Below are 13707 nucleotides of genomic sequence, written 5' to 3' on the forward strand. Positions count from 1 at the left end.
TCCTGGGTTGAACTTGTTTCAATTTACACGTGACAGCCGAATACCAGAATATTAAAAGGCTGTATAGTCATTCGCTTTTATTGCAGCTTGTGTGTATATTGAGAGTTTAAAATGGTTATATTTGCTTTTATAACCTAGCTCGTTTTATCCAGTATCTGCATAAGTTTTAGATGCAGTGACACAATGCTTTCTACTCTGAATATGCTAATGATTTTTTAATAGATCGTGCCCATGATGACTACCTCACTTCAGCGCCATCTTATAAATATTATGAATTTGTTCGTAATTTAAAAAGCACACACACAAACACATAACTTTTATTATATATATATATATATATATATATATATATATATATATATATATATATATATATATATATATATATTATAAAAAAGTTAATGCAAACCCCTACATTCTGGCATACAACTCTAAACAAATATTAAATATTAATATGATTCAATCACTTGAGAAAAAAGATGGTCATTTGTAATTTGCACTAGGTCCGACTCCGAACGGGTTAATGAAGATCACTATCACGAGTCCTGCAAGTTTGTCTCCATAGGAACAGGAATGTTTACACTGATACAGGAAGCCACAACGTTTTGGTGAGTATCCGCCAGTGGGGAATGTGTTAGTTCTAAAACGTATGTTTATGCTTGCACAAATGTAGGCTATGCCAGCTTTATCCGATCATGCTTGATTCATTATCGTGATGAACGTTTAAAGCCACCAAATATTAGTTTAACGTGTTATTGCCAAAGTTAATTAATTATTTATTTAGCTACCCAATTTGTTTGTTTATCATGCTCTATCGCTTTGTACAATGCACCACTGCCGTTGAATGCTGTATGATATTTTGAAATGTTTGTATGGATTTATTTATTGTTCTATGTATTTATCTACAGCTTTTGTCTCCAGTATGAGCACACCGTATGCACTCTAGTGGTGAGGTTTTTGTGCTCAGCTCAGTCCTTGAAATAGCGGCCTCATGGACAATTTCCAACGCCAACAATCTGTGTGGAATTTAGTGAAGGAAAATGTTCCCTACTCTGAGCTTCCTGAGATCCGAGCAGTACTTGGAGATGCATTGATTGATACGTACTCAGAGTTGTATTCAGAGGTATGAAGCATATTTATGCATTAGACTGTCTAGCCTAAGATAGAACAGAATGTGATCGCTGACGTCTGTGATTGGTCAATCATTTAATCTTTTATAAAATAACTGTAAGCCCATACTACATAATTTATGTCTTCACCAATTGATGTTAATTCAGTTTATTTTTCTTTTGAAAGGTAAATGGAAACATCCTTTCAGGTGGTGGCTACATTTAATATCGAATGTTTAATATTTTATTTTATATATATATATATATATATATACAGTGTAGTGCTCTGCATTCATAAATGCATTTGTTTTATGATTTATTTATTTATTTATTTTTTTTTACATAGAGAAAAGTCTCCATCAAGCTCCATGTGCTTAACATGTAACTTTTAACCAGTTTTGAATTACAACTTCCATGAGTGAATCAGTGGCAGTGCATGGAATGCAAACCTTATTTGAACAGATACAGGGACTGTTTCAGAGCTGACTCTTTCAAAGATAAATTGTCTTTCGCAAACTGCATACGCAGACAGCCATTTCCATATGGAAATAGTGGGTGGAAACTTGTCTCTGAAGACTTATGTGATTCCTCCTTCCTCTGAACACTAAATAGAATTTATGACCTTCTGTTTATAACCCCCTCAGCTCTTCATAAGGACTTACAAGATTTGTTTTACATAGAAAGGCATGCCTCGAATGTGTGTTCAAGGGAATTTTATAAATTTTTACTACAGTATAAATAGTGATTATGATAATGCATTGTCTTAGCAACCAAGGGATTCTTACCTTGTCAGGAAGACCTATTTTGAATACCAGTAAAGTGTATAACTGCTATGCTGCAAAACAAAAATGCAAGGAAGGAACTTTACTCTTTTAAGACTCTTGCTTTTCTGTCAATTTTCCTCTCTCAGTTTGCCTTTGAGCTTGTCCTTGAGAACATTTTTCAGTACAAAGATTAAAATCAATAAACAAGAAAAGAGAAAAGAAAAAGGCTTGTTTGTATTAAAGTTTGCATTTAGGTATTTTTTAAGCCTGCATCCTCACAGAAATGTCTTTCCAGTGCCTGTGCACATTCTAAACCCCAGGTTCTGCAGTGGAAATAAGAAGAAGCTGAAGTTATGAAGGCTTGAAGTTGGTTTCATGCAGGCACAGCAGGATCAGAATTCTCAGGGAGCTGGTTTTACTCTGTCTTGCATTGCCTTCGACAAGCTTTGAAGTGTATTTTCAGAGTCCGAGGGAAACTTGAACGTCCCAAGACAGGTGTGGAGATTGGTAATAGAGTGCAGACATTGTTTGCCAGTGCCGTGACAGGCTTTCATTTCCCTAGCTGGCTTTTCACCTCACATGCTGGAGCTTTTGTGAGATTAACACATGGATTTTATATATATATATATATATATATATATATATATATATATATACTGTATATATAGAGAGATTCTCTGAAATTTTCAGTTTCGTATACCCATTTCAGAGATAAACGTTGTTTGTGATGGGATGTTAACCAACTGTGTGCATTTATCCAATTGTAGAGCAGCTTGTAACATGGATTTGGAAAGTGCATTTCTTATAAAGCTGAGCCAAATAGCACTCTCCTGTTAACGCTTTCCCCTGTTGACCTGTTCTAGGTGGAGATGTGGGAGAAGATTTGGCTGGAGCTCCATTACTCAGAGCAGGGCAGCAGGCCAGAAGCCCCTGTGTTCCCTCTGGCTGACCCCCCGGCTGTTAAAGAGTTGCTAAAAGCAGAGATTCAATTGTTGCTGCTCACACTGAGGGAAAAAGCAGCCAGACAGGGCAGGTGAGAAAAATATAGTATTATAATATCACTGCTATGCAACATGGACTGTTACACAACAGACATCAAGCCTCAAACATTATATCAACATTTAAAGGGTTAGTTCACCCCAAAATGAAAATTCTGTCAGTAATTACTCACCCTTATGTTGTTCCTACCTCGTAAAACTTTCGTTCATTTTCGGAACACAAATTAAGATGTTTTTGATTAAATCTGAGAGCTGGTTCACTCCTCCATAGGCTTCTTAAGGGATTGAAACTGGCCGGCCCAAAAGTTATTAAAGGCATCATTAAAATAGTCCGAGTGACTACAGTGGCTCAATCTTAAGCTTATCAAGCGACGAGAATTCTTTTTGTGTGCAAAAAAACAAACAAACATAACGATTTTATTCAACTATTTTTTTCTTTCTCTGTTAACGTTACTGTTAATGTTACCTGGTTTTGAGTGTGTGATTACCTTCTGCCCGTCATCCCCATACCTTGTTTGGATTTGATTTTTTAGTAAATGTTTAAATTGGAGCTTTTTGACTCTACCTTTCCTTCAACCTGCACCACACCGACTGATACCAATAAATTAAAAATAGTTAAATCTGTCAAAAAACGATATTGTACCAAACTAACGTGCATCCCGACAATGCAGTTATGGTTTTATGAACTATATTAGGTATATTAACTCTAAATTGTAGTCATTTTTAAAATGAACATTTTCAATAGGTTCCAACTGAAAGTTTCATCTGAAGAGCTAGAACTCTCTGTCAAGTCTCATCTGCGGGTGCCGTGTTGTAATTGCTTTCCCTGACTTGACAAATGAATGTTCTGACCTTAATGGAGACCCGAAGTATTCTTTTCAGCTGACTGGGAATGAGTTCATAGGTCAGGGCTTTGCTTTTGTAAAGTAACATTGCTTTAAAAAGTGCTTGCTCATAAATCATTGACTTTAAAAGCTTTGAGCATCCATTGGAGCACATCACAAAAGAACTGCTTTAAATTAAGTGAATCAGTTACGTAGCAATAAAGACTAAGTCTGGTTTGTTTGACAGTTTGTGTTCTGTTTGCTTTTAAATTTGTAGCAATTTATGATTACATTTCAATTTGTTGCCTAGTGGCTTTTCTTTCTTAGGGTTCTTTGTTACTTTTTGTGTCTAATATAACAATGCACTGGGGAAGAAGATGTTTACAGGTACCAGTCAGGCAGGAGGGGCGATTTTCTCTCAGCAACTAGCTAGACAGTGGAAAGAATGTCCTCAGAAGGATATAGAATGTCCCTTTGAAAGCTTTTTTTTTTAAATGTACTTTAACATGTACTTTATTTTTTTCAGCAATAAAATTACGATTCGTTAAAATTCGTTGGTTAACTATCTACATTATTCTTTGCTGAGCCTGTAGATCCATTTTCACCTATTTATATTCCTTAAAGCCCTCCTCTCTTAGTAGACAAACAGCTCTCTTTTCAGCCATGGCAAATCAGGAGCAGGTGTTTGGTGACTACCGGTTCGGTTCAGTCCATCAGAGAAAACACTTTCATTCATTCTCAAATTGCTGAAACGAATTGGCTCTGTCACCCAGAAACAAATATTGCATATGAGCGTTGGGGTGTAAACTTGTTTGGTTTCAATGTCAGTTTTTGTTTGTTACCAACTTCCTTTGGTGACATAATTTAGCTGCTCTGCTTTGAGGACAAATCTGGATTACTTCTCTTTCATATTGCTCCAGGATTGGAGCTTTCCCGGCACCTGATGCTGGCCAAAGCAGGAAACCCTCGATTCAATGGCGTTTTTCGCGCTTTAACGTGGGCAAGAAAGCTTTTGAAAGGAATTAATTTAATGGATCTAGTTAGCGGCACTTTTTACCCTCTCGGCCAATAGCCTCCCCTCCCTCCTGTGTGGTCTGCGTGATTTGTTATGGCTGTATGGAGTCAAGCTGCACCTGTTTCTTTATGCTAGGTCTCAGTTTAATGGGCATTGAGAGAGAACCTTAGTTCATGCGTGAACTGCGAGCGGCTGAGACTTTAAAAGCCGACCAAAGGAAGGTTCTTAAATCTCTGGAGAGATTTAGTGCAACAATCGGTGCAGGAAGGCTGGAAAGAGAAAGTTGTGTGCACAGCGTATTTCACATGTAGGTAAATTACCAGTGCAGATGGAGGGGCGTTTTGAAAGAGCCTCTTATTTTCCTCTGATACTTTGAGGGATTTTTCTTTTGTCCTCTTTTTGATGTGGCGGCTCCTCTGTGCCATCTTTGTTGCCAAGAGTATGTTCCTCCCTTCTCTGTGAACACTGCTAAGCTGCTTACTGATCTGTGCCCACAATGTAGCCTCTGTTCCCGTCACTACATCCCCTCTATATGAGCAGAGCAGGGCTTCAGACCTCTGTATAATGTAAGAGATAATAAAATAATAATGTAACAAAATAAAAATGCATGAATCGCTACTTTTTCAGAAAGAATTGCTTCTTTTTCAAAAATAGAATAGCTACTTTTTCAGAATGAATCGCTACTTTTCAAAATGAATCGCTACTTTTTCGAAATGAATCGATCATACCCTTCACATTTGTAAAATAAAGTATGTGTAGCCTATTCCACTTAGCCCTAATATAGAAGTGTCACAAAATAATGTGTCTTCCAAGAAAATTCTGAACTTTTTACCTGAGAGTGTATTCTGAGGTGAGACTTGCGTCTCAGATGGTAATGCTAACTTCACAAGGTTCAAAGGTTATTTTCCAGAAAGGTCCTGGGTGGTCGTTCCTCAACCAGGCTGCCCGGTATTTTCTAATTCCTCAAGTCTTACACTCTTATCTGGTATTTTTATGGATATCATTCAGCATCTTCATTTCATTTTTAGTGCACTTTTAAACCACAACTAAAAAAATCAATACTGTGTGGAAAGAGACTCTCCAAATAGCTTTAATGAGATCCCATTTTGTCTTTCACAGGTTTTTTGAGAAAGTTCTAACTGCACATTTATTTATAATTAAATCCAATTAAGTATAATTTACTTTTTTAGTTTAACTCATTTTCAGTAAATGAGTATGCGTGTGTGTCTCAGGGATGAAGAGGAGGTCATGGCCCTGTACAATCCTAGTGTGGTGAGTTACGCATTGAGCAGCAGTAGCACACAGAGACAGGGGTGTCCAGGCAGCTGGTGTGAAAAGAAATCACCTTCCAGACCCCCATCTAGCCAGAGCAAGATTGGAAGCAGGTCAGCGTTTCAAAATGATATACCTGTGCTGTGAGTGTACTTCTACATGACAGAAGTTGATGATATTAATAAGTCAGTAAGTATTGAATTGCACTCTTTTTTTCAGGTCAATCTCTAGCCTCTCATCTCACTCCAGCTGTGAGGAAGAAATCAAGGCCTTAAGACACAAGTTAAACATCACCCATATAGATGAAGTTGTGACCCATCTCAGGTGAGGTCTTTCTAAGCAGTTACAGTATACGCACTGCTCCCTTTAAATTACTCAATTCAGTTGCTCTGCCGTTTAGACTGAATATAGGGCAAAGTGATGCTCATTTTTAAATGGAAGTCACACAGAGTGTGAGTACATGTTATTATAACTGAGGATTGCTTTGAGCATATTATGAAAACTATGAACAACAGTAAAATTTCAGACCTAATTCCATGCATAACAAATGCAATTACTTTTTTTATCAAGCAGATAATATTGGAATCATTTGTTTACACCTGAGGCAGTGTACATAAAATAATGACTTTTTAGCCAGCAAGATTGTTCGCTTGTAGTTTGATCCTGTTGTGCAGTGAAGTTAATATTGTGGAACACACATTCCTCCGGGTAGAATTCTCCCTCCTTTGCTCAACATGTGCTCATACTGACTATGGGAGCAGACCAGACACGCTCCTTCTTGTGCAAACATGCTGTTGTTAAAACAGAATGTTGGACTTCCTCACCTTCCTCTCTTTCCCTCTTTCCACGACGGCTCATGCTCATATACGCTTTCATCTAAGATTATATTACTCACTGCTGGTTCTAAATTGGTGGATAAATTTCGATTTGAGGTTGTCTGTGAGCTCACACATACACTAACAGTAAAATGTTTGGACACACATGACTGATTTCTCTTGATCTCAAAAAGCTTTTTATCTATGTTTTAATGTCATAAATAAATGAATTCATTTTAAATTAATTAAACATTAATGAATTAATTAAATCATTTCATAAAGTTAAAATTGTATTTATTATTTTTAAATATTATTTTAAATTAAATATGTAATAATATTATTTTATTAGTTTTGTTCATTCATATAAACAGATTTTTTTAATTTTTTTTATTTAATAAATGTTTAATAATATTAAATCGTATGATTTTGATTTTTATTTATTACTATTTACTGGATAGATTTATATGTGTGTATACAAACAAAACACATATATACACATACATATACACTCACCGGCCACTTTATTAGGTACACCTGTCCAACTGCTCGTTAACACTTAATTTCTAAGCAGCCAATCACATGGCGGCAACTCAGTGCATTTAGGCATGTAGACATGGTCAAGACAATCTCCTGCAGTTCAAACCGAGCATCAATATGGGGAAGAAAGGTGATTTGAGTGACTTTGAACGTGGCATGATTGTTGGTGCCAGAAGGGCTGGTCTGAGTATTTCAGAAACTGCTAATCTACTGGGATTTTCACGCACAACCATCTCTAGGGTTTACAGAGAATGGTCCGAAAAAGAAAAAACATCCAGTAAGCGGCAGTTCTGTGGGCGGAAATGCCTTGTTGATGCCAGAGGTCAGAGGAGAATGGCCAGACTGGTTCGAGCTGATAGAAGGGCAACAGTGACTCAAATAACCACCCGTTACAACCAAGGTGGGCAGAAGAGCATCTCTGAACGCACAGTACGTCGAACTTTGAGGCAGATGGGCTACAGCAGTAGAAGACCACACCGGGTGCCACTCCTTTCAGCTAAGAACAGGAAACTGCGGCTACAATTTGCACAAGCTCATCGAAATTGGACAATAGAAGATTGGAAAAACGTTGCCTGGTCTGATGAGTCTCGATTTCTGCTGCGACATTCGGATGGTAGGGTCAGAATTTGGCGTCTACAACATGAAAGCATGGATCCATCCTGCCTTGTATCAACGGTTCAGGCTGGTGGTGGTGGTGTCACGGTGTGGGGAATATTTTCTTGGCACTCTTTGGGCCCCTTGGTACCAATTGAGCATCGTTGCAACGCCACAGCCTACCTGAGTATTGTTGCTGACCATGTCCATCCCTTTATGACCACAATGTACCCAACTTCTGATGGCTACTTTCAGCAGGATAATGCGCCATGTCATAAAGCTGGAATCATCTCAGACTGGTTTCTTGAACATGACAATGAGTTCGCTGTACTCAAATGGTCTCCACAGTCACCAGATCTCAATCCAATAGAGCATCTTTGGGATGTGGTGGAACGGGAGATTCGCATCATGGATGTGCAGCTGACAAATCTGCGGCAACTGTGTGATGCCATCATGTCAATATGGACCAAACTCCCTGAGGAATGCTTCCAGCACCTTGTTGAATCTATGCCACGAAGAATTGAGGCAGTTCTGAAGGCAAAAGGGGGTCCAACCCGTTACTAGCATGGGGTACCTAATAAAGTGGCCGGTGAGTGTATATATATACTGTATATATATATACATATATATATATTACACACACACACACACACACACACACACACACAACCAAGTATTTTAAATGTCATGGTACCACCTCAGTACAGCTCTTAAGCTTCTCTTTCAGTCTGCACTTTCTACTTTACGAACGCCTCGCTCAACCCCATTATCACCCTCCATTCTCTACCTCCCATTCTCTCATTCTCTGCCAGGCATGTGTAACCCTCTACCCAGCTAAGAGGAATGCAAACAGTAAGTCCTGCTCAGCGGGGCAGCAGGAATTGAGATAGAAGGAGGGAAGCTGGAGCAAGTAGTCACATCTATCCCTTCATCAGAACAAAAGACCTCATTGTGAGCAAATGAATACCAGATCTCGACATATGTAAGATTCCTTGGCCTTAAAAGAAAAGGGAAGAGAGTTTAAGTGACTACAATGGTTATGTAACAGAGAAGAAGTAGGCCAGTTTTTGCTTCCCCGCTGATCTGGAAAAGAGTTCATGGTGCCGCAGTTTGAGTCCAGCCCAGATAAAAAGTCTTTTTGCTTAAACTTGTTTAGTACTTAAATGAGAAGAGGTCTCCTATTTCTCGGAAACCCTTAAAGGCTCAGAATATGGACAGTTATTTATAGTTGCCATAATTATGTTCTTTTCCTTGGTGCACATATGCTATTGTGTTTGTTTGATATACAGTATTTTTTTTCCCCATTACACTTCATGAGTGTTGATTTAGAATAATGCATATGCACTTAATCCTTTAAAAAAGAAGGCCTGGTTTGATTGACAGGTCAGTCCTTACAGAAGAATCTGAAGCATTGAAACGAGACGTGCGGGTCCTGCAGGTAAGGGCTCATTTTGACATTAAATAGCCTACTGGTTTTGATTGCAACATCAATTTCAAGATTACTTTAATAACATGCTATGAATCTGGATCCGGAGGGTGGAGGAAACTTTTTTTTTATTTTTCTTTCTTTTCTAATCATTTTTTTTTTCTGCTGAGATAAAACTTATAACTTTTTTCTTACTTAGCTAAAGTACTGTACTTAACTCTTCTTTTGTGGTTTCTTCAAAAAAATGTGTATGTGTTTCGTCTTAGTTTCATCTAATATTTAATTGATTTCAATGATGAAATGAAAATGAATAGACTCAGTTTTAGCAATACCAACACAACACCGGCTATATGATGTTGCCAAAAAGCTGCTATAGCTTTCTAAACTTCTGCCGTTATTTTATTATTATTATGAAATAAGTATTGCAGACATAAAAGCAAGTTTCATCCCCATAAAACTAGTGAAGTGCACAGTTCATTACATTAATATGATAGTTCCCAAAACCCAACAACTCTGCGTGTTCTAACACTGTGGAACTGCTCTCACAGGTTAAACTGCTTAATAACCATTTTCAATGATCTCTGTTTGCGAAACTGAAAACTGCAGTGCAAAGTTGTATTTGACTCTCTATTACAGCACTTTCACACTTTCATGGTTTGATCGCCTGTTTCAAACCTGAGTTCAATTGCTCCCCCCTCACCTGCTCCCGATGGACTGTGATCACATTATATTATGGGCTATATGCACGCATAAGTGGCGCATTTGACACAAGGATGCTCGCCAGTTTCTGGTTGGGGAGATTAAAGCGGAGCAAAACCGAGGAAAACGGGATTATGGCAGAGTCTTCAATATTTACTGTCCTCCCATTTTTGAAACGAAACGTTCATACGTTTCGATGTAATTTTAAAAAGAAGCATAATCACAACGAAGGGGGTGTCTGTTTTGTCTGTTTCTGTGACTAACGTTAGTATAACCATAGAGTATAAAATTTAATACAAATTCTCGGTATTGCATTGGATCGGCGGAAGTTATCGAGCAGTTATCGAGCAAGGGTTTTCGTTTTTACCACTAAGAAACAATCTGGTTAATTATTTCAAAGTTAATTATTTCAAAGTCACACGCTAATATTACACAATCGCGCCATTAAACAACCAGAAATATTGGAATACACCATGATCTCTGGCACACATTTAACAAAATTATAAATAGAAACGAAAATAAAATAAACTGTGTTGTGTAGCTATATTGAAGTTAAAAGTGGATGACCTTAAACTTTCTCTATTGACCAGTATTATTTGTCAACCCAGAATGTAATACAATATGAATAAAAGTCCTGCACTTGTTTTCACTAATTGCATTTTTCCTATAAAGACAGGTAATTGGTGAAATGTACTGTCAGTTATAAAAATGGCATATTACATGTGCATCAGATACCTGTTGTGTGTGTTTACAGAGGTTTCATGTTTCTGGGGGGTTCAGGTATCTGATGCACATGTACAGTTAGGACAGGTATCTGACGTGAAACCCCTGTAAACACACACACACAGGTATCTGATACACACATGTACAGTTAGGACAGGTGTCTGACATGAAACCACTGTAAACACACACACAGGTATCTGATGCACATGCGCAGTTAGGACAGGTATCTGACGTGAAACCCCTGTAAACACACACACAGGTATCTGATGCACACATGTACAGTTAGGACAGGTGTCTGACATGAAACCCCTGTAAACACACACACAGGTATCTGATACACACATGTGCAGTTAGGACAGGTATCTTGCATGAAACCCCTGTAAACACACACACAGGTATCTGATACACACATGTACAGTTAGGACAGGTATCTTGCGTGAAACCCCTGTAAACACACACACGGGTATCTGATACACACATGTACAGTTAGGACAGGTATCTGACGTGAAACCCCTGTAAACACACACACAGGTATCTAATGCACATGCGCAGTTAGGACAGGTATCTGACGTGAAACCCCTGTAAACACACACACAGGTATCTGATACACACATGTACAGTTAGGACAGGTATCTTGCATGAAACCCCTGTAAACACACACACAGGTATCTGATGCACACATGTTCAGTTAGGACAGGTGTCTGACGTGAAACCCCTGTAAACACACACACAGGTATCTGATGCACACATGTACAGTTAGGACAGGTGTCTGACGTGAAACCCCTGTAAACACACACACAGGTATCTGATACACACATGTACAGTTAGGACAGGTATCTGACATGAAACCACTGTAAACACACACACAGGTATCTGATGCACATGCGCAGTTAGGACAGGTATCTGACGTGAAACCCCTGTAAACACACACACAGGTATCTGATGCACACATGTACAGTTAGGACAGGTGTCTGACATGAAACCCCTGTAAACACACACACAGGTATCTGATACACACATGTGCAGTTAGGACAGGTATCTTGCATGAAACCCCTGTAAACACACACACAGGTATCTGATACACACATGCGCAGTTAGGACAGGTATCTGACGTGAAACCCCTGTAAACACACACACAGGTATCTGATACACACATGTACAGTTAGGACAGGTATCTTGCATGAAACCCCTGTAAACACACACACAGGTATCTGATGCACACATGTACAGTTAGGACAGGTGTCTGACATGAAACCCCTGTAAACACACACACAGGTATCTGATACACACATGTGCAGTTAGGACAGGTATCTTGCATGAAACCCCTGTAAACACACACACAGGTATCTGATACACACATGTACAGTTAGGACAGGTATCTTGCGTGAAACCCCTGTAAACACACACACGGGTATCTGATACACACATGTACAGTTAGGACAGGTATCTGACGTGAAACCCCTGTAAACACACACACAGGTATCTAATGCACATGCGCAGTTAGGACAGGTATCTGACGTGAAACCCCTGTAAACACACACACAGGTATCTGATACACACATGTACAGTTAGGACAGGTATCTTGCATGAAACCCCTGTAAACACACACACAGGTATCTGATGCACACATGTACAGTTAGGACAGGTGTCTGACGTGAAACCCCTGTAAACACACACACAGGTATCTGATGCACACATGTACAGTTAGGACAGGTGTCTGACGTGAAACCCCTGTAAACACACACACAGGTATTTGATGCACACATGTACAGTTAGGACAGGTGTCTGACGTGAAACCCCTGTAAACACACACACAGGTATCTGATGCACATGTACAGTTAGGACAGGTATCTTGCGTGAAACCCCTGTAAACACACACACAGGTATCTGATACACATGTACAGTTAGGACAGGTATCTTGAATGAAACCCCTGTAAACACACACACAGGTATCTGATGCACACATGTACAGTTAGGACAGGTGTCTGACGTGAAACCCCTGTAAACACACACACAGGTATCTGATGCACATGTACAGTTAGGACAGGTATCTCATGAAACCCCTGTAAACACACACACAGGTATCTGATACACATGTACAGTTAGGACAGGTATCTTGCATGAAACCCCTGTAAACACACACACAGGTATCTGATGCACACATGTACAGTTAGGACAGGTGTCTGACGTGAAACCCCTGTAAACACACACACAGGTATCTGATGCACACATGTACAGTTAGGACAGGTGTCTGACGTGAAACCCCTGTAAACACACACACAGGTATTTGATGCACACATGTACAGTTAGGACAGGTGTCTGACGTGAAACCCCTGTAAACACACACACAGGTATCTGATGCACATGTACAGTTAGGACAGGTATCTTGCGTGAAACCCCTGTAAACACACACACAGGTATCTGATACACATGTACAGTTAGGACAGGTATCTTGAATGAAACCCCTGTAAACACACACACAGGTATCTGATGCACACATGTACAGTTAGGACAGGTGTCTGACGTGAAACCCCTGTAAACACACACACAGGTATCTGATGCACATGTACAGTTAGGACAGGTATCTCATGAAACCCCTGTAAACACACACACAGGTATCTGATACACACATGTGCAGTTAGGACAGGTATCTTGCATGAAACCCCTGTAAACACACACACAGGTATCTGATACACACATGTACAGTTAGGACAGGTATCTGACGTGAAACCCCTGTAAACACACACACAGGTATCTGATGCACATGTACAGTTAGTACAGGTATCTCATGAAACCCCTGTAAACACACACACAGGTATCTGATGCACATATGTACAGTTAGGACAGGTGTCTGACGTGAAACCCCTGTAAACACACACACAGGTATCTGATGCACATGTACAGTTAGGACAGGTATCTCATGAAACCCCT

General features: G+C 39.2%; 1 protein-coding gene across 1 annotated transcript in view; it reads left to right on the top strand.

Annotated features, from left to right (window-relative positions):
- The first annotated feature begins 913 nt into the window (after positions 1-913).
- ccdc24 (coiled-coil domain containing 24) overlaps positions 914-13707 on the top strand; it is a 130265-nt gene continuing 117471 nt past the window's right edge. The window contains exons 1-5 of the mRNA XM_089131201.1: positions 914-1123; positions 2737-2906; positions 5943-6095; positions 6202-6306; positions 9312-9366. Coding sequence (XP_088987327.1) covers positions 992-1123; positions 2737-2906; positions 5943-6095; positions 6202-6306; positions 9312-9366 — 615 coding nt within the window. The 5' untranslated portion in view covers positions 914-991. The remainder of the gene's footprint in view (positions 1124-2736; positions 2907-5942; positions 6096-6201; positions 6307-9311; positions 9367-13707) is intronic.

The sequence above is a fragment of the Pimephales promelas genome, chromosome 5, assembly GCF_988280905.1.
Source record: "Pimephales promelas chromosome 5, fPimPro1.hap1.1, whole genome shotgun sequence".
NCBI classification, from domain to species: Eukaryota; Metazoa; Chordata; class Actinopteri; order Cypriniformes; family Leuciscidae; genus Pimephales; species Pimephales promelas.